The sequence below is a fragment of the Hippoglossus stenolepis genome, chromosome 3 (assembly GCF_022539355.2).
Source record: "Hippoglossus stenolepis isolate QCI-W04-F060 chromosome 3, HSTE1.2, whole genome shotgun sequence".
In the NCBI taxonomy this organism is placed as follows: domain Eukaryota; kingdom Metazoa; phylum Chordata; class Actinopteri; order Pleuronectiformes; family Pleuronectidae; genus Hippoglossus; species Hippoglossus stenolepis.
Window position 1 is genome coordinate 30651088 of NC_061485.1, and position 25236 is coordinate 30676323.

Below are 25236 nucleotides of genomic sequence, written 5' to 3' on the forward strand. Positions count from 1 at the left end.
TCTGTCTGGATTTCATGTGCTAAATATTCTAATATTTAATTTTGAATTGTGTGCACATCGAGTTGTATATTCTCTCAAGCGACTTGCGTGCCCTTGGTATATCATATGTCCGCTCCATCATTAGCTGCCACAAAATCCTGATGGCCGTGTCCCCACAGTGGAACTCCCTCATGTCCAAGACATTTGATTGAACTAAAAATCACCTCCAAAACTGTCCCTGTTAATTTTCTGGTCTTCCTCGACCTGTTCAGAAAGCAAGGTGGTTATAGGTGTGTGGCTGAGTTTGGTGGGCAAACTTACGTCAGTTAAAAAGTCCTCCACTCGTGAAGGAACTGAGCTTTCCTTCAACATGGCGGAACCCTTTTTCCCTTGCCTTGTAGCATACAAAGCAAAAGGCAGTCTTTATTCGACACATAATGCAGCCACTGCCACTTTAAGAACCAGCCAGGCTAAAATGACCGTTCAAATATGTTCCCCAAATCTCCTTGATTTTGGCTGACATGGCTTCTTGAATCCAGCAGTGGGAGATGCAGAGCTCAAGCTCCTGAGCTGCTACAGCCAAGAAAGAACTCGGTATGGTGGATGAAGCTTCAGCAGGTGTAGTAGACCCACCCGTACAGCAACTGGTTCGGCTGCTGGTTTGGTTGCTTTTGGGGGTTTGACTGTGTGTTCCGCTCCTCGTCAGTTGGAGATGGAGACAGACTCTGAGACCAGCAAATTAATTATTAACAATAGGGATTTTTTTAGAGAAACTGTGTGAGAATGGTGAGGGGGGGCTCAATGAGGTGCGCGTGGCGTGGCCAGACACGTGGTGAATGGCGTTTAGAGTCCAAACAGAACAGGAATCATCTGTGATTGGCGACAGGTAGGAGAGCCACCAGCATAGATGTACTGCCGCTGATTTCACTCTGATGCTCTACAGGTGTGCTGAGCCAGGGGGGTGCGATAGACAGACACAGAATTGGGGAAGAGGGCTGCCACGGCGCAGACCATAACATATAGACATTGCAATAGTTTCAATGTGATCAAGAAATGGCAACAAAGATAAAAGACACTCGTGATTATTTTGTGTATGTATATTTGGCCCTCAGCTCCCACAGTGGCCCCCAGTGGACTTGCAGGAGGAGGAGGAGACCACAATGAACTCATTGTTACCTGGACGGTGAGTGGATTGTGCATGTGTGTGTTCTACATTGCACATGTGCATGCACAAGATACAGCATTACAGCATATTAAAGTTCAGTTTCAGTTCTCACCAGTGTCTAATCTAGGGCATGCTGTTGAAGAAAAATGTCCAATAAGCACAACTTTTCAATGTCAAGTGTTATTTGTTTGCACTAACCAAATTTGAAGCATACATTATTATTCTGTAGGAGGAGGTTAATTAAAGTAGAATGGCTGCAAATAGCAAAAACTTAGCAAAAATTGTAGATTGCAATCAACATCGCCAACTTGCTGTTCAATTTAGGGTATGGTTACAAGACACTTTTGTATATACATATATCTACCGATTTTCATACATTTTGGTTAAACAGGCCGCAGAGGCTGCTTCATTAAAATTTTGTAGGGGTTGCTATTGAATCATTTTGCCAAGACCATATGTAAAACCCATATTGCAAGTACATTTTTTTAATTTCCAACTTATTTGATGAGTTTTTGACTTTTCGAGCATGTTTAGCCCCCTAAAAATGTGACCAGTTATAGATACTAAACATTTACTTTCGGCGGCCACTACAACAGGGTTCAACTAAAACTCACAAGACTCTTAACCTATCATTGACCACGTCTAAAGGGTCCTCTGACCATATTTCAGATGGATGTGGTCAACCTGCTTCACATTACATCACATTATAAAACATGTCATTTCTTGTTGCCAGTAGGGGGCACTATGACTGAATCTTGGCATATAGACGTTTGCAAGAAGTGACTCTTGTCAAACATGTGAAGTTGGTGCCGATTGGATATTCTACACTGAATTTGCAAGAACTTCCTGTTTCACAGCGAAACATTGAAATTCAAAGCCACACCAAGGACACACCCTCTGACAAAAACTCAGGAAGAGTACTTTTTATTATAAAGGTGTTTAAATTGCACTAACAAAATTTGAAGTCGATCTGATGTACCATGTGTATGAATCACCAAAACGTATCACTTTTTGTACGTCTGGGCATGATACGTTTGCCGATTTTCATGCATTTTGGTGAGGAATGGGGGAGAGAGACCAGGAACAGTGGTGTAACCATCATAATTAAGCTCTGTCTCAATGGTTGTTATAATGACAATGTGATAATTATAGATGCCATATAACAATAATAATGGTGATGATGCTAAATAATATAATTGTTGTCATCTGTATCCTGTAGCTCTGGGGTCAGGGATACCAGCAGAACATGAGAGAGAGACTATGGGAGGGAAAAAACACAAATTTAGTTTAACAACATTTTATGTTGTAAATGAAATAAATGGGGGGGCAGAGAGATAGAGAGAGAGAAAAGTGCTCAGTGCATGATGGGTGTTCCCCCGGCAGTCTAGGCCCACAGCAGCATAACTAAGGGATGGTTAAGAACTCACCTGATCCAGCCCTAACTAAAGGCTTTATCAAAAAGGAATGTAGAGATGGTGTCTGCCTCCAGAACCGAAAATGGGAGCCGTTTCCACAGGAGAGGAGCCTGGTAGCTGAAGGCTCTACCTTCCACTCTATTCTTACGTAGTCGCCCTCTGTTTGTTGTGATCTATTGGGACAATACGGTGTTATGAGCTCTTTGATATATGAAGGGGCTTGATTGTTAAGGGCGTTGTGTGTTGAGAAGCAGGATCTTGAATTCTATTCTGAATTTTACAGGGAGCCAATGAATAGAAGCTAAAACAGGAGTAATATGGATGTAACAAAAGCAAGGACAGGATTTTCCTAATTTGCCTGATATTGCGCAGGTGGGAGAAGGCAGGGCCGGCCCTGGCAATGTTGGAGCCCTAGGCGAGATTTCAGAATGGCAACTGACAAATGTGTGGAATAAGTACATAATTAAAGATGGGGAAATTTCATCAAAGCGGGACAAAAATCGGGGAAATTTAAACTCCAGGAGAACAACGGGGAAATAAAAATGATGGGATACATTTTGAATCATTTATATAAAATATAATATATCACTTATATCGTTAAATATAAAACACATCGTTATGCCATACCTTCAATTCATTAAAATAAAGCAGAGACCCACGCCGTCCTTATTGTCTTGACGACAAGTACTAAAACAGGAAAGGACAATTACACTTAATGTCACAGACACAATAGTATAGACTCTGGATAAATGTCCAGATTTCCTCCAGTCTGAAACCTCAAGCAGTTTATCTCGATATACTGGATATCACACATCGCGTAAAGTTACCTGTAACTCACCTAATGAGAGGGGTGATATTGCGTAGCTGGCTCAGATACTCTCTCAACTTATTTTCCAAAAAATCTCAAGGCTTGGATAAATAATGTCCATGTTTAGTTTCTAAATGGTGGCGCACTTTACATGGTTTCAGGGCCTCGTTAGCTAGCATCTCAGAGCATAGCACACACACAGGCTTGGGGGTTGTCCTCTGAGCCAGCACTCGTAAATCCCAGCGACCGGTACTCACTTGAGTACTTTCTGCGAGTCCTCTTTTTTGTTTTGAATGATTCAGTTTGATTTTCTGATTCCCCTTCATCATAAACAGCTTGCCTCTTTCGCCCTGACAGCCACTGCTCCATTTTGCTCGACCCAGTACATAACAAAGTTTTCCCTCATCTATGATTCCTCGCTAATGATGCGTGATGCGTTCAGGTGTTAATGTGACGGTCAGCAAATACAATGACATCTGATATATAGGTCAGATAAAATAAGAATAACGTGGAATTTTAATCTTATGGCTTTGTTTCATTACCTGTGATGATTACTTTTTTTTAAATCAATCATGCGTCAGCCCATGCTTGAAACCCATTTGAAGCATACATTTCTTGTGAATCTGAATTTTGGGCAAAGGTTTGGGCAAATGTTATGCATGTTTTAGGCCGCCAAATATGCGATTCATTGCTAGGAAGCAGAAAAATTATTCCTTGAATTTTAATTGCAGCAGTTGCTGCTCAGGCCCTAATAATTATAATTGTTCTTGTTTTTGTCGTCTTGATCCTGTAGCTCTGGAGTCAGAAATACCTGCAGAATATGAATATATGCACACACACACAAACACAATTTATATTGGGGGGACAGAGAGAGTGAGAGCGAGAAGTTCTCAGTGCATGTATGTGCTGTGTAATGATTTTAGTAATGATATTAACACCAGATAATAATATTAATAATAATAAGATGAATTTTTCTCTTGAATCCCTCCAGCCTATGGCTAGAGAGTACCAGAACGGGGACAGCTTTGGCTACATCCTGGCATTTAGGAAGAAAGACGTATTATCATGGACAGTGGTGCGTATTCCTCATGTGGAGTCATCCCGCTATGTTTACTACAATGAAAGCCTGACACCATACAGTCCCTTTGAGGTGAAGATCAAAGCTTATAACCGCAGAGGAGAAGGTCCGTTCAGCCAGATTGCAGTGGTGCACTCTGCAGAGGAAGGTAAGGTAAACCATTCCAATCAAGGTTCATGTTGCAACTGCACATAATATCTACTGCTACTACTTTGTTAACTTTTGCTTTACAAAACAAACCTACTCATATCACTGGTGTTATAAAAATGACTGTTACTATATTGAACTATATTGGTATTATTTAACATTTACAACAAAATCCACAGTCTTCATCATCTGACATAACCATACAGTAGATATATTAGGTATTTTACCAGCCATTGAACAGTTTTTGGTTTCTAGGAAGACAACACATCGGAAAATGGAAAACGGAAAATCTGAAACACCCAATTAAAGAGCAGCCTCAGGTGCCGTGGTTGCTGAAACTTTAAGGACCCTCATTCACATGTCGTAAATGTATTTAGACAGAAACTAAATACAATTTGAAAACAAGTTATATTGAATGCTCACATGCACTTACAGTCTACCAGGTGCATTGTACAAGCAAACTATTATTATAAATTTAAATTATATTTAACATATATATGTTTAATAACATTTTTATATAGGCTTTATTGTCTTAGGATGTTGGAGGGGGCGGTGCCCAAGCACCCCAGCACCCTTTATTAACCAGCCGCCACTGGAGTTGACACTGACAGTAACAGAGTTGACATTCTTGGCCACCCGCAATTAAAAGATCAAACATGTGTCTCATGCTTTACTGATCTGGAAAATAAAATTGCAAACACTTTGTTCTAATGGGCATCATATTATAGCAAATTCAGGGGCACTGACAACAATTTCTGTCAATATTTCTACATGACGTCCTGTCACTGAGGTTGGTTGTGGAATGATTCTGAGGACATCATCAAATAAATACCACAAAGTGTTGTCAAGTATATCCTCAGTTTGTGCCTTTGTTCCCTTTCAGGTCACATGTTTGTTTTTTTTTAAGTCTACATTTTTATGCAGTTTTATAACAGAGTTGACAGGAAAATTGGGACAGACACAGAATATATTTTTATTTCTGAAATTCTATATTATATGGAAAAAATATTCTAAACAATTGATTTTATAACAGTGACCAGAGTAAGCATAAGAAAACAAAAAATTTGACTGAAATATTTCATCTACATTGAAGTTGAATGTATGACTCAGGACTCGAAGACAGTCAATAATGTGTGGGGTGAGAGTCATTTAGTTATTATTTTATAACCAATAAATATAAATTGTGCCTAAAATATGCATCAAGCATTATTATTAGTGAAAGTTTTATGTAATTCGTATTATTACTCAAAACTAATTCATTGAGGTTTATTTTTTTCAATAACAAAAGGTTTATTTAGGAGACAGGAAATGTATCCTGAATTCGAGAACTACCCAGTTATCGCTAAATAAACTGTGTCTACCTGCAGTATTTAATATAACCACCAGAGAGCACCACAACATTCAATAGCCTCACCACGGTAAGTGCACTGACAGTACTGTAGACATGAACATGGCTGTGAGTTTGTAACTCTGTAAGTAAATATTACATTGCATGTTGCATTTTCTGATGCCTTGGCCTCTTATTTGTTCCACACAGAGCCAACAGTGGGACCATCAAACATTAATGCTTCAGCACTGACCGCCTTTGACATCCAGGTTTCATGGGAGCCTGTCCAGCAGCTGAGTGCCAATGGCATCCTCAGAGGATACGAGGTGAAGTACTGCATAAATACACCTCTGGATGTTTTACAAACACAACACATTGTAACAGATGTAACATGTAACCTGGGTGTAAAAATCATGTACAGCCCACATATTCTACAAAGAGAAATCTTGTTTTTATATAATATAACAAGATATAAGAAGACAGACACTAATATTGGCATATTTTGTGCAACTGCTACTGTGATTACAAAGAGATTCATGAATGTGATGGGTATTAGATCTTGAAACTGTAATAAACTGGCAGTGTAAGGTTCATGTGCAGTGTTTCAGGTTTGTTTTGAAATGTGTTTTTATGTTTTGTGTTGTGCTCAGATCCGGTACTGGCGACAGCATGAACGGGAAGCAGCAGCAGACCGGGTGAGGACAGCAGGATTGGAAACGACAGCCAGAGTATCTGGACTTCGACCCAGCACCCGATACCACGTCGCAGTACTGGCATACAACAGTGCTGGCACCGGGCCACCTTCGCCACGCACCACCGTCACCACCAGGAAACCACGTATGGCTGTGGCATTCACACACGCTGAACGTTTATTATGAACAGAGCAACTAAGGAAACTGCAAACACATTACGCTTGAGCCCAGAGGTGCTTAAGAAGTTTTGAGGGAAAAAATGCACATAGATGCACCCTATGATGTGTGTGTGAGTGGGTGAACGGCAAAAAAACTGTACTGTAAAGAGCTTTGAGTTTTTATCAAGAAGAGAAAAGCGCTATATAAATACAGACCATTTACCAAGCTCACTATTTAGTCAGTAAATCATTTGAGTGTGAAGAATGGGAATGTTGAGATTCCCCTCTTTATAGGTGTGAATGGATTTAAGTACCACCTGCACTGTTTTATAGTCTCTGCAAAGTGCGCAGCGTTTGTTACCATCTGTATAATTGACAATAACCCTGAAATGTAGGAACATTATAATGCATTTAAATGTGCCATGTGTCTTCTTTGTCATGTCGTTCGGCCTCATGCAAAATATGTTTGTCTTCTTATTCTAAATTTGGCGTACATTTGTTCGTAGGGTGAGTTCGGACCAATCAGATACAGCAAATAATTCTTACTTCAGAAAAGTGTTTAATGACCTTCTTGATATGATGAATGCCACCTGTACGTATTTCAGTGAACATGCACAAGGATAGCAAATCAGCACCATTTACAACCTAATAATAAGGCTACGCCTCCTGCCCCATACGTCAGAAGTGATCATTCATATAAATGTCATGAGAGTGTACAAAGAAGACATTTTTGGAGATTGAAGCCTTGCTTTTTGAGATCTAGAAAAGAAAGTCTTGGCTGCTTGTCACCGGCAGTGTGGACTGTGAAGGCACACCCACCTGACCTGCAAAACCCCAATTGTGTGCTCTACCATAGCACAAGTGCACATGTGACACTCGTTGTACGGTTGCTCCTGTCTTGTCTGTTTACTATGTGGTCATGAGCCAGTGAGTTTACGCTTTAGATCAATTACTTGAAGGAAACTGTGAATTTTAGGTAAATGATCTAAGATTAGCTTGCAGGGAGACAATTAACAATTTACAAGTCAAGCCAGTCATCACCATGCACACACACAAGATGCATGCTGACTGCACTATTTTGCTGAACAAAGAAGTTTTGCTTGCCTCTGTCCATCATGCAATGACATTTAGCAGAAACATGTCATATTAATTTGAATTGCAGAGTTAAACAGAATGTCAACATTATTATTAGTTGTAGCTTATCCAAACTAATGAAAGTCACTTGTGAGAAAAAGGATTTGACTAGCAGCTAACTAATGTCACATGACTTCTACCATAAAAATTCCACAATGAAAATTCAAAGCACAAATGTGTTTCTACAAATGGTTCTTCAATGAGGCCAATTGTTTTCTATCTCTTTCTCTCTGCATTATTTCCCCATATTTTTCCTACTGTAACTACTTTTAATGTAATTTTTATAACTTGTCTTTGTCCAGCTCCTAATCGTCCTCCAGGCAACATTTCATGGAAGGCGGATGACTCATGGGTAATGGTGCGGTGGGACCATGTGAAGGCCATGCACAACGAGTCAGCTGTGCTGGGCTACAAAGTGAGTGACAAAAGTCTATGTATTTGTTTTTATCTACACTGTACTCAGGTTTCTTTCATAAAGGATTTCTCTAGAAGAGTGATGACTTCTTAATGAACTTCTTCTATTAGTAATTGGATTTTATGTAAAAGCTGCCAAAGTTTTGTTAATTGCAAGTAACATATTTGAAACCACATCCACACAGTCCTGAAGAGGCTGGTTGACGCTGTGAGACTTGACTTATTTGAGACTGTACTCCATAAAGACATAACACTGAGAGCAAAACATTGAATTCTGACAGTTTGTATAAAGTCTGGGAACAAAACAGAGGGGATAAGACAATGCAAGCTTGTCTGGCACTGCACACCTTATGTTATTAGGTTAAAGTATATGCCCTGAAGGACCTGGTGTCAACAATGTAAAACCTTAACAAAGACTGTATAATTTTTATATCTTGCATTCAGAAACTTAAAAGAATAAACGTTGACTTGCAGCATTCGTATGATGGCTTGTGACTTGGCCAAACTACTGAAAATGTCCTTTTGTGTGTTATGTATGGACACATACAACCACTCAAATAAAACTGCATGAACCATTTAAGCTGAGGCCTATATTGTTTTCAGCTGGCTTGATCATGTTCTGAGGCTAGATTACAATTAGATAATTATTTGCAGGTTACTGGCTTTGATTAGTACTAGCACTTTAATCTCCTTTTACGTGAGATATGAGAAGCAGTAAAAATGCTGCGGAACAAAATCAAAGATCATGTTTATATCTGCTTACGCATGAGGAAAAGATGACCATCAGAAGATAAGTGCCGCAACAACAGTCCTTTGATTTCTGTGTGTGTGTGTGTGTGTGTGTGTGTGTGCGTGCGTGCGTGCGTGCGTGCGTGCGTGCGTGCGTGCGTGCGTGTATGTGTACGTGTATATCATAGATTGTCTCCAGCCCTCTGCCATATGTGTTTGTGTGTGTGTATATATATATTTATGTACATATGTAAATATATGTTTTTTTTCCCCCCATTTAATTATGTGTACATGATTATGTGTTGTAATGTCAGGTCCTGTACAAACATGAGGGCCAGACAGCGCTGAAAGTTCTCGACAAAGCGAAATCATCAGTGAGTCTACCGCTGCCAAAAGACAATGGTTATGTTGTGCTGGAGATTCGGTCCTGGGGAGAGGGCGGGGATGGGCCAGCACATGAGATCATTGTGTCCAGGGACTCAGGTGAGAAACTAAGAAACACACTCCAGAGCCTTCTTTGGATGTTTAAGAGTAATATCCTGAAAGTGACAATCAATGGTGAGGAAAAATAACTGGCAGAGCTTAAATTAGATGACCTTTAGAAGTCGGTCTGATAAAAATGTATCTGCACTGCAGTCTTTGGAACTACAGCAGAGTCCCAAGATCAAATGTCTCTACATAACTTAGTTCCTCTCAGTGTAGGCTGATTTATACTTATCACTCAGTGGTTTTATATAGAACTAGCTTCTAAGGTATTAGTGTACATACAAACACACTAAGAATGAGTCAGTGTTGAGGCTCCAAAAAGGGTGAGTATGTGTTTAAATCCTGGTCAGAAAGTGAGATTTAAAAAGCAGAAAAAGAGGCAAAGTTACCTCCTCAGAGACTGAAGGCTTTCTTGTTCCAAGACCATTTTATCTTAGAGACATATCAGTTGTCATAAAGATGTCAGCATATTTTAATATCATCTTATATGGTTCAATATTTAGGGCTGTGACAAAATGTAGGTTAAAACCCATTATTGTATGTGAGGTTGGAAGAAAGTTCAGTATGAGTACTGTACTGTACTTGTAGTTCAACTTATATCATACACTGAAGCCATTGAAGGCATGTGAAGATACAATAACAAAGTGAACAGATGGTCTGTATTTACAGTTTGTGATACGCAGACTTCTCTATTGTCACCGTGAATCATCAGAACAAGAACACAGTTTATTTTTAAAACAACTCTGCAAGTCAAGAGACAAAATGGTGATGGTATACACTATAGGGACTTGCTATGTCCCATTCTTATTTTTTTTATTGTGTCTTTGTGTAACTTCGTCACTCAAAATTATCCACTGAATTTTCTGCACAGGTACAGACCTAAATTTCAAATTGGATTTTTGTCATGTTAATTAATTTTACAGTTTTACAACAGTTGATAAAAACAACTAACCTTTGAGCTGTTACACAACTGCTGACTAGGAGCACCCCACAATCCTTGATCTTTTCCCTTGACTATTAACCTACTGGTCTCTTATTGCTCTTTGTGTCTGATACTCGACACTTGACATTATCATTGCTATGGAATAATCAACATCGTTTGCTTTATCTCTGAGTGGACATAAATTGTTATCTCATCTGTGTGTTTGAACCTAATTGTGTACCTATTAACAGTGTGAGATGCTGACTATCAAAACTGGGAATATTTATGTCAAAGTCAGCGGCACTACACCTTGTAAAATCGATTTCCCTAATCTCTCTCTCTCTCTCTCTCTCTCTCTCTCTCTCTCTCTCTCTCTCTCTCTCTATTTCACAGGAACTGGTATGATGGTACAGAACGAGGCCTCCTCTATACTTTCCAGTCCTCTTTGCCTCTTCACAGGCTTGGTTTTCCTCACTCTTATGTCTTTGTCAGGCCTGTAATCTCCGCCTGTCATCGGACTTTTTACTTTGAATGGCTTCAAACTAATGCCCTTCTGTGTCCCAGCCTGTGTTTTGGCTTGGGGTGCCTTCTTGCATTTGGGGAAGGTTGTAACACTGCAGGGATGAGAAGAATGGGGAGGAACTTCAGAATTGATTTTTTTGTAATAAAAACAAAGAGGGTCCCAAATGGGTTACAGGGAGAAGGGGAAGCAGAGCAGCCCTCTCTGATTTTGTGTACCAGTGTCAATAAAAATCATGGGGACTGTCACATTTTACCCCAATAATTTACAATTGAATGGGCCAAAGTTTCAAATATATGTATGCAAAAGTCATCCCTTTGAAACGGCTGTGAGCATCCAAAGGCTGTCCAACTGATTTTTAACGAGGAAGTTGCAGATTTCTTCTTATGGTCATCCATTCCAAGCACAGTTCCTTCTCCAAAAACAGTCTAGTTGAGTAGTATTTTAGGAATATAATAGATTATGTACATACAGTTAACATTTTGCAAGCAACTTTAGGTTTTGTATTTCCTGACAGCAGACATTCCCCCCTTTGTCTGCATTAAAGCTCATTTCCCACATGTACAACTTTTAACAGGAGAAAGAAGAAGTTTGGCTTTTCCAGGCATTGTGCAAGCTTCAAACACAGCCAGGAAAGAAACCAAATTAAGTATATTTCCCAAAATGTCAAACTAGTTACTGCATTGTAGCACCTATTTCTAATACTTGAAGACATCTTAAGTAAAACCATTTCAAAAATGATTGTACATTCTAGTGATGGTTCCCATTACATAGATTTATGAACCTACAATTTCTGTTCTACATTATCACTCTTGCTTATATTAGTGACAGCCATGTGAATGTCTGGCTCTCTTTTCTCTGTAAACACACCGTTAAATGATCTACCCAACTGAACTTGTTGTGGTCCCTGCTGGTCTTGTTGCTCAGCCTGTGAACAAAAACTACTTAGCATATATTGTGATGATATAAAACAATGTTTGTTTGTTTGTGTTTTTGCCTCACCTGTAATTATTAGTAAACTACAGGGCTGGTCCAAATGAATGTTTGTTTTTTTTAATGTATTTTTCCTTTTGGGAGAAATGAAATTGGAGGGATAAATGGGTTTGTAATTATGTGTTTACATTTGCTGTGCCTACATAGTTTTAGATGACAATGTGATAATGCTTCTATTCAGTGTTTATTGGGTTTATTGCAGCTGATTTTTACTGATAGGTTGATCTGAAATATCCAGGGCAGCCGGTATGAGTCACTGAAAGAAGTTAAAGAGTCAGTTACCAAAGTTATCATATCATCAGTACAGTTAATAGTGTTATAAATCATCTTCATTGTAAACCTTTCAACATCTATTAGTTTGTATGTAACGTGTCTGCTTTAGTACAGTTAAAAGGAAGGGCAAGACCAGTTTAATATTCACAGGGTTGAAGGGAACTGATGCTTTGGGTTGCGATTATTGGCCAAGCTTGAGGAAGAGCTGATTTTGGTTTTGTATAACTGCCAACAAAACAGAGTTTATTTTAAGTTTATTCTGTTTTCTGTTGCTGGTTTATATTAGCTGCCAAAAACCAACACCAGTGCATAAAGTAGTTAATTATTGTGCATTAAAATAGGACTTTGATGGTCCTGGATGAGTTCCTATGTGTTCTTTTGTTTTAGATCTGTCGGATGGATCCACATCCATCTCGCACTAGTGTTGATATTTTTGATTATATGGCATCATCTTTCCTTAACCTCACCTGTGTTTTAGTTGCTTTGACCTGAGAATTTCCCAAATCTTAACAAAGTAGACTATGAGAGTTCATCCTTGAACCTGCAAACACTGGATTGAAATAATCTTTTTTACTTTTTCTATCTTTCAACGGCATCATATAGTTTTACTAAGCTTTATTGAGATAGATCAGATGTGACTTAGCTGTTGAACACACAGAACGCACTCAGCCAAATCGATCTCCTGGGAAAATGTGGCATGGTTGAAAGTCAGAGAAAAGAGTCTGGTGTTATTTGACAAAGGGACAAAACTGAATGATACACAAAATGAAACCCTACAATTTTACAAGCAACCAAACATCCAAACATCATAGTTAAGTATTTTTATTCAAGTTGTAGCCCTCACTTAGCCTTATTGTTACCACTACTTTGATAAAGTAACACACAACTGATTTGATTGCAGTCCGAGAAAGGATTTCTTACATAGAGTCTTGTGCTTGTATATTAGCAGAAAAAAGGAAAAACAAAGAATCAAGGGTTGTTGAATCACATAAGAAAGTAATTGAAGGAGGATAGAAACAGAAACCATGTGTGAACAAGCTGGTGCATTAAACTGGAAGATTCTTCTGTAGCCCTTTAATTCTGGACATCCAAATAAACCTGTCTTCTTTTATTTATTATTATTAATAATATTATAACAAATATTTTATTATGTGTGATGGCTTGTTTAAACATTTTCAGTATTATTTGTTTCACTTTGCAAGTGGTTGAATGATTAGACTACTTGATTGTATTATGCTGTGCTTTATTTTGTCAGGAAAAAAATAACTTTTCATCATGTGCTTCAGAATTTATAACAAATGTATTTGTTAAACTGCAGAGCAAAACATAATGTGTACCCTGAATTTCAATTTTTTAGTTTGTAGAGCTGCAGTTATTGTCACTATCATCCACATGTTCTTTGATTAATTCCACTTTAGTGTACAAGTGTACTGATATTGTTAGTCAACAAATCTCAGGTATTATCAGGTCCTCCTCTTGGCCTATAAGCACTTAAACCCAATACACTTTTTGTTATAGTATCCCATAATGCTATGAATACTGACCTGGATTAGTTCTCAGCTTCAGTGATAAATTAGAAGTGTCAGTTTTCTATTCGAATTGTTCTCAAACTAAATTTAAAGCTCATCACTGTTTTTCATTCAGATAGGTTGAGCCTCACACAGTTGCTTCATCTTTGCACTATATAGTTCACAAGTTAAAAATGCTTTTAGAACTGTTAGATGATGTGCAGGTTTTGTGTTTTTGTGCTTTACTACTGTCTGAAGTGTATTTCAAAGCCTTAAGTTCTCATTGAGGAGCCATAAAGTCATTTCACCATGTCAGAGTGCTCAGTCATGGATGGAATGTTCTGGCTTAATGTTAAAGGTTACTAGTGGACTGACTGGTTTCAAGAAGATGGTATCAGCAAGTCTGTGTTTAATATGGTTGGGTTGATGCATTAGCTACTGTTGGCTTTGGATCTTTTCATACTAGTGGGAGGGGTGCAACTTGTAAATATAATTTAAAATAAACACAATGGAATTCTATTGTAGAAATGTGTGCATTTACTACAGTAACAATACTACATAATACTGCTTAACACCTCTTTGATACTTATAATAATTCCATATGTTGTTTACAGGTACCATTTTCTTTCAAAATTTGATAAAGGTACCTAAGGATAGACTTTATATATCAAGAGGCCAAAAACATGTTTTGTGAGGCTACTATGACCTTAACCTTTGACCACCCAAATCTAATAAGGTAATCCTCTCAAATTTCTGCACAGATATTCACTTAGAGTCACAGATTCTCTCAAGACATTCACAGGGCAAAAAGTGAATAGTGTTTGTGAGGTCACAGTGATGTTGATGTTGGAGCTTTCACAAAAAAATTATATTTTCCTCTTTGAGTCTATGTAAACCTTTGTCACACATTTAAAGAAATTCCTTAAGGTGCACCTAAGATGTTGCATTTACAAAACCAAAAGCCACAGTAACCTTGACCTTTGACCACCAAAATCTGACATGCTGCCTGTGTGAACAACAGACAAACGTGACAAGCAGCAGATCCACGGAGCAGCTGTGTGGCCCAGCCGTCACTGTTGGGAAATCGCTGTGTCCGCTCAGCTGAGTGTAAAGATTTATAAATCAAAGACATGAAAAAGTAGCAAGAAGTGTCTGGCCCAATGAAACGGGAGTAGAATTTTTTTTTTTCATCATAAATGTAACTAAAAAGTATTCTGCAAAACAACTACTCTCAGAAGTACAATTTATTTAAATAACTACTCAAGTACGGAGCAAATGTAACTGCCCTGCCTTTACCTTTAACAACTGAAATCGAATCAGTTAATCTTTGAGTCCAAGTGGCAACTGATCAAAAGTGAAAGAAATTCTCTCGAGGCAGTGTTGAGGTATCATGTTCAAGAGGCCAAATCATGTTTCGTGAGGTGACCTTGACCTTGCCTGTTGACCGGGAAAATCTAGTCAATTAATCTGTGAGTCGAAGTGAATATGTGTGCCAAATTTGAGGAAATACACTTGAGATGTTCCTTAGATAATATTATTACATTCACAAGGCAAAACATTTGTTTTGAGAGGTCACCTTGACCTTAAACCGTTGACCACCAAATTCTCATCACGTCATCCATGAGTCCAGGTGAATTGTGCCAGATTGTATTAAATTCTTAAATACCCTATGGGCAGTTGTGATATAACACATTTACAGGAAAGTGAGGTCACATTGACCTTTGACCTCCAGGCACCAAAATATACTCAGTTCATGTTTGAGTCCAAATGACGGTTCATACCAAATCTGAAGAAATTCCCTGAAGCCAATCTTAAGATATCATGTTCAAGAGGCCAACAAAGTGTTTTGGAAGTTCACTGTGACCCACCAATTTTATGACTCTAATCTAGCTGTTCCTCAGATGTTGTGTACAAAGGCCAAAAATGTGTTTTGTGAGGTCACAGTGATCTTGACCTTTGACCACCAAATTCTAATCAAAGTCATCTTTGGGTCCAAGTGAATGTTTGTGCCACATGTATAGAAGTTCACTTTGGACGTTCCTGATATATCACATTCACAACAATGTGAGGTCATGTGACCTTGACCTTTTGACCTACGACCATAAAAATCAGATTATGTTTGACTATAACTGAATGGTTGTGCCAAATGTGAAAGGATTCCCTAAAGGTGTTCCAGAGATATTGCATTCACAAGAAAAAACTAAAACATTTGCTTCTGAGGTCACAGTGACCTTGACCTTTGACCATCAAAACCAAATTAGTTCATCCTTGAGTCCAAGTCCAAAAACATTGTCCCCCAGTGTGGGGGTATAATTACAAAAATAGCACTTGCAACTGACTTCAGGGGACAAGCATGTGGCCAAACATAGTGTCTGAAGCAGTTTGTATGATAACAGCTGTCTTGTACTGAGAAAGCCATAAGACCTTTCCTCTTTTTCAGTTCCACCTTGCTACACAACAACATAATTCAACGTGTTTACATTTGTGTGCGGCTTCGTCTCTTCCAGCAGAGTGCTTTCAGCTTTACTCAAAGTGTTCAACATCACTGTCATGGAAAGTTCAAACAATCCATGTTCCCAAATGTTTCTTGTCACCCAATGCGACACTCCACCAGATAGAACTGTTGATTGTTGAGGCCAATGACGATTGATCGTTTCCTCACCCAGGTTAGGCAATAATTCATCATGTAGTCTGACCCTGCATAATGTTCACCACATTAACCATTTATGTTTATCTTGTTAACATGCTAACAGGGGTGGGATGGAGCTGTCGACATTGTTTCCCCTGTAGTAGCTTTAATATTTAAAAAAATATCTACTAGCCTGACTCTTATATTGTATACTCTGTATTTCTGTATCAGCTTGTTCCAGCTCGATTTGTTAGAGCTGTAGACAATCAAATAAAATCTTGCTCAACTGTTATTAAACCTAATGCACCAACCAATTAAGTGGTCTGCACTCTGTCTCAAGATTCACAAGGGAGTGCAGAAGGGTACTGAGTGCAGAACGTCTCTGCTATTTGCTGTGGTGTTACAAACTGAACTCATAGCTCATCACCCACCAAGTCAAATTCTATCAAGGCTTGTCCTAGACTCACCTGGAAGTGAGGTTATTAGGCGTGCCAGCCAGACTCCCACCATGCTGAGCTCTTATCTGCTGCACTTTGCCACCAGCTATTAGTCATTAATGTGAAAAATATAAATCCAACCCAACTCCCCCGAGCACTGGTCCTGCTTCCATTCCTCCAGAAAAAAGGTAATGAAATCATCACCATGTCTATATTTGTGTCATATACTAGCTACTAATTGTAGGTTGTTGCATGTTATGACATAAATTATTATATTTTAAAAAAGGAACGAAATTTATTACATTTTAATAATTAGGAATTTGTCGAAGTACATGAGACTAAATCTGTGTCTTAAAATAGATTATTTTGTCTGAGAAAAAAAACTAAAATTATCAAATTTACAACTACATAAAATACAAAAAAACATTACAATAATCCAGTTATCATAATATTCTAATTGTTTCTATTAGGATCATCACTGCCGCAGCAAATTGTTGGACTGCCAGGAAGAACAATGTTGAGACTCCTCACAGGTAAAAACATTCATATATTCATTCATCATCGTCATCATGATAATAATAAACAAAATAAGAAAGAGAAAGTTGTGATCTGAAGGAAATATGTACAGACTGAGAAAGGATTTTGTAAGGAAATCATACAAGCCCAATTCATATCCACACATGTCCTAGATTGGTACATACATCTGAAGTGGACACTAAGGATCATGCCTAATAAACATGCAAACAGAGTAGTGATTTGCATGTACTTGCAGTTGAGGATTGCATTAAGTTTTGTAGAAGTAGTATGATTAGGTCAAAGAGTATATTTTAGTAATATCAAATTATACTTAAACAAAATAATAATAATGATAACAATAAAACATTTATTATTATATATTATTTTACATCGTCACATTGTATACTTGTATTTTACAATGGAATTTTACAGTAATAATTTGAACTGAGTAAGTAGTTGGCTTACAGTCAGTAAGCCAATTTCATAAAAAAAAAAAGTAAATTAAAATGTAACAATATTGTTTTGAATTAACTGGTAACTTTATTTTCATAGTAGTTTTTCCTGCTGACTGTGGTTGCGTGTGAACACTTGATGATTATTAATTAATTTTTTTCTGTTTTCTTAGAAATTAAATGTATTTTATTTACACTACTGCTATTAATAAAAAAGTAGAAGTGTGAGGTACACAACTTTACAGGGCATATATTTAAACAGAGATGGATTAAATGTTCATAATAAATGTAATAATGACAGTACCATTGTGCAAACAATACAACTTAAGTTTTTAGTAGTATATTTCATATATAAATCGCCGGTAATAATTAGTATAACTTCTTAATTTTTCTTTCATATTGTCTCTCTGTTTTACAGTAGTGGGTGTTCTGCTCGCTCTGCACACCGGTAAGCATTTCTTTTATGACAGGTGTTGACTGCTCCTTATCAAACTTTCAGTCCAATTACACGTAGATTCAAATTGTCACTGATGTTGTGCCTCTTTGTTTAGCGTCGTCCAATAGGCTGGTGTGCCATATGACCAATTGGGCCCAGTACAGGCCCAGCATTGGCAAATTCACTCCAGACAACATTGACCCCTTCCTGTGCACCCATGTCATTTATACTATGGCCACCATCAACAGCTTCAACCAGATCAGCCCTGTCGAGTGGAATGATGAGCAGCATTACAATCGACTCAACAGCCTAAAGAATGTGTGAGTTTACACAGTCTTTACAGCCAGCCAGCGTGGACAGCAACACTTAGCTGATATAGTTTCTTTAAGATTAAAGCACACAAAATTCAGTGGCAGTATTCAATTATTGCTGTCAAGTCATCACATAAAATGTGGCATACATTTGTGGTCTTTACTTGAAAGCATGAAGGAAATTTCAAATTGATTATATGGAAATCATTTGACATCATTAATGCAAATGACTCTGTTTGATAATTTTCTCAACTTTGAAGTAACTGGTTATTTAGACCACCATGAGACGCAGCCTATCCTGAGCCTAACATGTATCTGTGTGTTGTAACTTGCTCACAGTCAACAAGCATATATATACAATATATGAATAGAGAACAATAAACGAGTGGGGTAATATGTCAGCAAAACACAGGACAGTCTCCCGTATGAAATAGTTCATCAGTGTTGTTTCTTTTCATCATGACTGTTCCAAAAACTTAACTGTGTATTTATTATTGTAACCATGACCACAAAGGTCCTTGGACCTTAACAGTAGTACTTATTTTTAACCCAAAACAATCTTTTCCTAAACCTTATCATGAAGTTTTTATGAAAACACATTCAAATACCTGTCTATTATTCATACTATGACGAGAATGGTCCAGTGAGCCAAAGTCAAGTGAGCTATATGGCCATTTTGGTTGGAGAACTTGTTGATAGGAAGACTTTTTTCACTATTGAAGGGGAATGTTGTTGATATATGTTCTGGGCCAAAAAGTTAAGTAAAGAAGTGAAATTGTGTTATGTCATCAGCATAACTCTGTGATGTAATAATGTCTGCTTTTAGCAATCCAGCACTGAAAACTCTGCTGTCAGTTGGAGGCACAGTCAATGGAATGAGCCCGTAAGTTTAAATATGACGCCAGTCTCCTACACACATTCCCAATGTAATTGATACTCTTTCAGCTCAGACATCTTATTCCTTCCTCTGCTACTATGTTGCAAGAATGGATGTCACTGTGTTTATTTTCTCAATCCCACTAGATTCATTTCCATGGTCACCAAGCCTGAAAGTCGTGCAGCCTTTATCAAATCTGCCATCAGCTTCCTGCACACCCATGACTTTGATGGGCTAAACCTTGCTTGGGAATATCCAGGACACAATGGCAGCCCACAGGAAGACAAGGAGAGGTTCACTCTGCTGGTCATGGTATGCATAGTCCCCATTTTTTAAGTACTTCTTGACAATCAGACCATTTAAATTGATGTATAATCAAGGTATCATGCATGTAAACTTGCTAAAAAACAGTGATTATGTGATTTCAATTATTGTAATTGCAAAGGACTTTGTTTGTAGAAAGTTACACAATTCTGGTGCCTTTGAGCCCATCATTGGATAATCCATCTTGATTACTGATCACCACTGTTTTGGTCTGCAAGCACATAGATCCACATGGAGCTTTTTTCAAATCCTACAAATAAAGTAGTGGTGTTGAAGACTTAATTCCAAAATAATAATTTTACTGCTCATATTTTAGAACTCACAATAAAAATATAAAACAAAATGTCAAATTCATGATGAAAAACACACAGAACTAAATATGGGTCAGCCAGTGATAAATATCCAGTAATAAAAATTATTATTTTAGCGTTGTGATGCACTGGAAAGGACTGGAATGTCAATGTGTCGGTCCACCATCCTCGTCCTGACTGAAATATTTCAAAAGTCATTCACATTCCACAGAGGATGAATCCCATTGACTTTAGTGATCCTGTTTGAGAATGACTTCTGACCTCAAGCCCAACCAGCAGGTTAAAAAAGAGTAATATGACTATTGGATGATGTGCCATGGACAAATAAATAGTCTTCCTACTCTTCATTAAAAAAAAAACAGTGTTGTAGTTGGAGATGGACATAAACAATTAGATGTGAAGGATCTGAGGTATTTTGTTCATTGTGCCTACAGGAGCTGTCCAAGGCCTTTGAGGCTGATGCCAAAGAAAACAGGAAGACAAAGCTGCTGCTGTCAGCCAACGTTGCTGCATTACGTCCCACCATTGACAAAGCCTATGAAGTCAGCAAGATTTCTCTGTAAGTTTGATTCCACCTGACTGAATTTTGGTATCAGATGTAAAATATAGTAATTCAATTGATACTAATACTTTTAATAAACCAGTTCTGCTTATAGTGAATTACAGTTGGTAGGAAATATAATAAGAAATAAATGGGAGCCCAGTATTCACTGAATGGACAGATATCCAATATACCAATTTTCCTCTTATTCTTAGTAGGTAGACAGATTTGTTGTTTGCATTTTATACTATGTTCCACATCAATGATGACAAATCTTCTAAAAAGAAAATCTCTATAAACCAACAGGAACTTTGACTTCATCAATGTTATGAGCTATGATTACCATGGAGACTGGGAGGCAACTACTGGACACAACAGCCCATTGTACAGCAGCTCTGTGGACTCTGGCTCACACATTCATCACAATATTGTATGATGCACACAAACTACACTAACTCTTTGACTTTAGTGTTCATGTTCGCGAGTTTGTGTATATGTTGTCTATTGTTCGAAGTACACTATATTTAATGGATGAAAGGGTTAGGGGTTAGGGGTTTGTTATTGAAAACAAGATTTTATTAGACTTAAAGTGGATTTTGACCTTTCAGAAGCAGTGGGTCTCACAAAATGTTTGACAATAATGTTCAACATATAGTTGTGTGATTCACTCCCCTTTCAGCTCTGGTTTAGTCACCATTCCATTTTTTTTGCTACTAAACCTATAAAGAATGAACGAAGTGCTACAAAGTTGATTCGTAGTTAAATCAATAGCACTAGCAAATATTTTACTTAACAGCAAGGCATCTGATTCAATGTTAATATAGAAAAAGAAATATACTATTAATCTCATTTTTCCTTTCCTTATTAGAATACGTCTGTTTCCCACTGGTTGGCTCAGGGAGCACCAGCTGAGAAGCTTCTGTTGGGTTTTCCCACCTTCGGGCGAACTTACCGCCTTAGGAGTATTGCTACTGGCCTCGGAGCACCAGCAAAGGGCCCTGCAGATGCTGGGCCCTACACTCGCACTGCTGGCTTCTGGGCCTTCTATGAGGTACAGTACATTCAAATGATACTCAGCTAAGTTTGTACTGGAATTCAATAATCCTCAATATTAGCTCCTGCGTCTTTGGGCACTGAGGTGTGCTCATTGATGCAATCAGCATGACTTGTGGTCATCTACATTCATGTGAACAAGAAAAAACACACCCCTGAACAACTAAATGATTCAAAATGTAACCATGAAAATAAAGTTTTCCTTTAGATTATATGTTACATTGTGGGTGAACATAACTTAATTAGACTAACTCCATCTGAAATCCTGCTCATTCTGTTGTAACTCTTTATGTTCCTGTGGCACTAGATCTGTGACTTCATCTCTAGTGCTACTGTGGAATGGATCACTGAACAAGAGGTTCCATATGCCACCTTTGGCAGTTCCTGGGTGGGCTATGATGACAAGAAAAGCTATTCTTCTAAGGTAACCAGGTGCCCAATGTTAAAATAATGTCAATTCTCACTCCTGTGACCCGTGATCAAAGGTTCGGTTGTCTTGTTTTTTTTTAATAAAAGAAATATTATAGACAAAAGCGTAGTTCTAGGTCTATTTTATAAGTCTCTGACAGGTGCTGTTCTTCTTATCTTTGTAACTGATGTGGTCGTCCTGCAGGTCCAGTGGATGACTGCCAACAACCTTGGAGGTGCTCATGTTTGGACTCTGGACATGGATGACTTTGATGGATCGTTTTGTTCAGCTGGGGCGTATCCTCTCATCAACCATCTTAGAATGTCAATGGGTATATACTGTCGTTCAACTTGCTCAGAAAGCCATTTCTGCTCACTAGGATGCCTTTGACTCTATGATTGAATAGATTGGCCAGTTGCAATCCATGAAATTTGAAAACTTGCTCACATATTAGTAGGGTTATTTCATCATTCTGCCAAAAAGAGAAGACATCAAAATTATTTTTTGCACAATGTGTTTATAACATTTCCTTTCACACGTCTGTCTCTGCAGGCTTTCCCCCAAAACCCACCACCACCCCATCCCCCACCACTACCAGGGATGCCCTGGTCGACTTTTGTCGTGGGCGCCCTAATGGGCTTTATGAGAACCCTGCTGATGAGACCACCTACTTCCAGTGCTTCCAGGGAAACACCTACCTGCACCGCTGCCAGACCGGACTCATCTACTGGGACTCCTGCAAGTGCTGCAACTGGCCCTGAGCCAAAGAAACGTGAACTGCAATATATACACTAAGTCCATGATGTACAAGACAGCAAGTTATGTTTCAATAAAATCGTTTCACCTTTTGTTTGTCAGTTTACATTGATTCACCTCATGGTGAAACAGGAATAGAATATAAACCATTGAGGAAATTCCTGTCTGATTGAAAACAAAATAAACAGAACCTTGTGTGTCATGACCTGATGAAAGATGTGCCTTATTTTTTTCATTCTTGTGAAACTAAACCTAAATTCACTCACACTACTCCGTTTCAAAACATTAGTACTTTCGTACCGTGCTGTGAACAGATTGGGTCCAGTCTACATCCAGGACATGTTCAAACCTTACACCCCATCTCTTCCACTCCGCTCTGCATCTGCCAATCGGCTTGCTGCTCCCTCACTGCGAACTAGCCACTCAACAAAATCACAACTGTTGTTCATACGGGAGACTGTCCTGTGTCCTGGCTTCCAAATCGTGGAACGAACTCCCCAATGACACCAGGACAGCAGAAAGTCTACACATTTTCCGCCGCAGACTAAAGACACATCTCTTCTGACTACATGTTGGTTAATAAAAAAGTAAAAAAAAATAAAATAAAATATTCAGTTTAGTAGCACTTATATGGCACTTCCATGTAGCACTTGTAGTTTGGCTTTTTTGAAGGAAAATGTACTTACTTGATTATTGTTCTGGGTTTGTACCCTCATGGTTGAATGCACTTATTGTAAGTCACTTCGGATAAAAGCGTCAGCTAAATGAAATGTAATGTAATGATTATCATTTTGAAAGGAGTATTGCAGTAGTTCATGCAGACCTCTGTAACTCTGCATCATTATTAGCCACTTCATTCATGCATCACATTCAATGTCTCATTAATAAGCAGTGTGATGATCAGCCGATTGACAACATCCATTCATATACTGTGTAGCAGATAACATAACATTATAATCTTACACTTCTCTTTGTGGCCCCATTTAATCTTATAACTTAAGAGTCTCATATCCAAATAAATCCTGATGTGAATTATTTATGAGGGCCAGAGCACCGACAGTGTGAAGAACCTATTAAAATTTATATGATTATTATTATTTTTCCGGCAAATGAATTGCCTTTTTCAGGGTCTAAACATGCTTGAAAACTCACCAAAGTTTGCCAAAATTCAAAAGTGGCATAAATTTACGTATTCTGGAGTAATTTTAAATGGGCTCGGCAAAATGGCTCAACAGTGCCACCTAAAACGCAGCCCCTGCATCATTCTCTGTTTTCACAGGTACAGTTTGTTGCCTATGAATAATTTTTTTCAGCTTTTAAAAGGTGGCCGTAACCTTTTTACAGACAGAATTATTATACTGAAATTAGGTGATGGTTCAACTCTGTTTACCAAGGTGAAATGAAATGTGTGATTTCGATAGCAAATTTTAACTGCTGTTACCACTTAAAAAGTATGTTTAAGATATACAAACTCTTATGTGTTTTAATGATAGTTCAATTTTGAAGCCACAGTTTATGTGAATCATGTTCTATTGACTATATGAGACTTGCCTGGTTTTTTGTAAGTTTATTTTATAATAAATTAAATAGAACACCGGTGAATCATTGTTTTCATTTTCATTAAATTTGATACATCATAAAACGCATAAGGAAAGTATTAACTCTAATAACTGTAAAAGGTCTGTGATTAATTCCAAATTTTGACATCAATGTGTTCTTGAATTATTACAATACTGTGGATGTTATTGTTACTTTATACCATATGTGTTCCTTAAAATCATGAGACTTAAAGCTAAAGTTTCACGCATAACTTTGTCGATTTTAAATTAATGGTTTGATGTGCACACAAAAAATGTAATACAGTTGTAAATCAAGGTAAACATGATCTTAATTATCAAAAGATGAATCTCTAGTGCTTAATATGTAGTGAGTATAAATACAGTAATAGTAATATATACAGTAAAAGTAAAAGAACAATAGCAAATTAGTACTTCATATTTATACCTTTCAGTATTTGGTGAAAACTTCACTGTAAGAGTAGAGTTCAAAGCCTTGGTAGAGAAACAGATGCAGCCCTTACATTTAAAATGTGCAGGTGAGTCTCTAAAAAACAAACACCACATACCTGTACATTTCAAGCCAAGTAATACACTATGACAACAGTATGTTCACCCTCAGGACAAAACACCCACACACAACTGTGGACTGCTTACAAAGCCTACTGCAGACTGTATGTTGGCTGTTGGCATTATGAAATGGAAAGAAGAGTTTGTATTTTCTAGGCTAAACATTTTCAATGCAAATTAATCCTAATCCTGGCAAATCTACTGAAGTCACACAAAACTGTCTGGTTAGCCCATTATAGTCTCAATTTAACATATTAAAAAGGACTACATACATGTTCCAGAACACTTACAGTCCAACATTCGATAACAT

At 37.9% G+C, this 25236-nt stretch overlaps 2 protein-coding genes across 2 annotated transcripts in view; both read left to right on the plus strand.

The window, feature by feature from the left end:
* Positions 1 to 14267, plus strand: part of cntn2 (contactin 2) — a 47594-nt gene extending 33327 nt beyond the window's left edge. The window contains exons 17-23 of the mRNA XM_035152906.2: positions 1092 to 1162; positions 4359 to 4593; positions 6130 to 6245; positions 6570 to 6756; positions 8206 to 8318; positions 9361 to 9529; positions 10848 to 14267. Of these exons, the coding sequence (XP_035008797.1) occupies positions 1092 to 1162; positions 4359 to 4593; positions 6130 to 6245; positions 6570 to 6756; positions 8206 to 8318; positions 9361 to 9529; positions 10848 to 10954 (998 nt within the window). The 3' untranslated portion in view covers positions 10955 to 14267. The remainder of the gene's footprint in view (positions 1 to 1091; positions 1163 to 4358; positions 4594 to 6129; positions 6246 to 6569; positions 6757 to 8205; positions 8319 to 9360; positions 9530 to 10847) is intronic.
* A 3061-nt stretch (positions 14268 to 17328) lies between these two features.
* Positions 17329 to 22816, plus strand: chia.1 (chitinase, acidic.1). The gene is made up of 11 exons (XM_035152907.2): positions 17329 to 17347; positions 18201 to 18230; positions 18334 to 18538; positions 19356 to 19412; positions 19553 to 19718; positions 20476 to 20600; positions 20889 to 21012; positions 21451 to 21633; positions 21943 to 22059; positions 22249 to 22375; positions 22597 to 22816. The coding sequence occupies exons 1-11, from the start codon at positions 17329 to 17331 to the stop codon at positions 22803 to 22805; spliced, it is 1362 nt and encodes a 453-aa protein (XP_035008798.2). The 3' UTR covers positions 22806 to 22816.
* The last annotated feature ends 2420 nt before the right edge of the window (positions 22817 to 25236 follow it).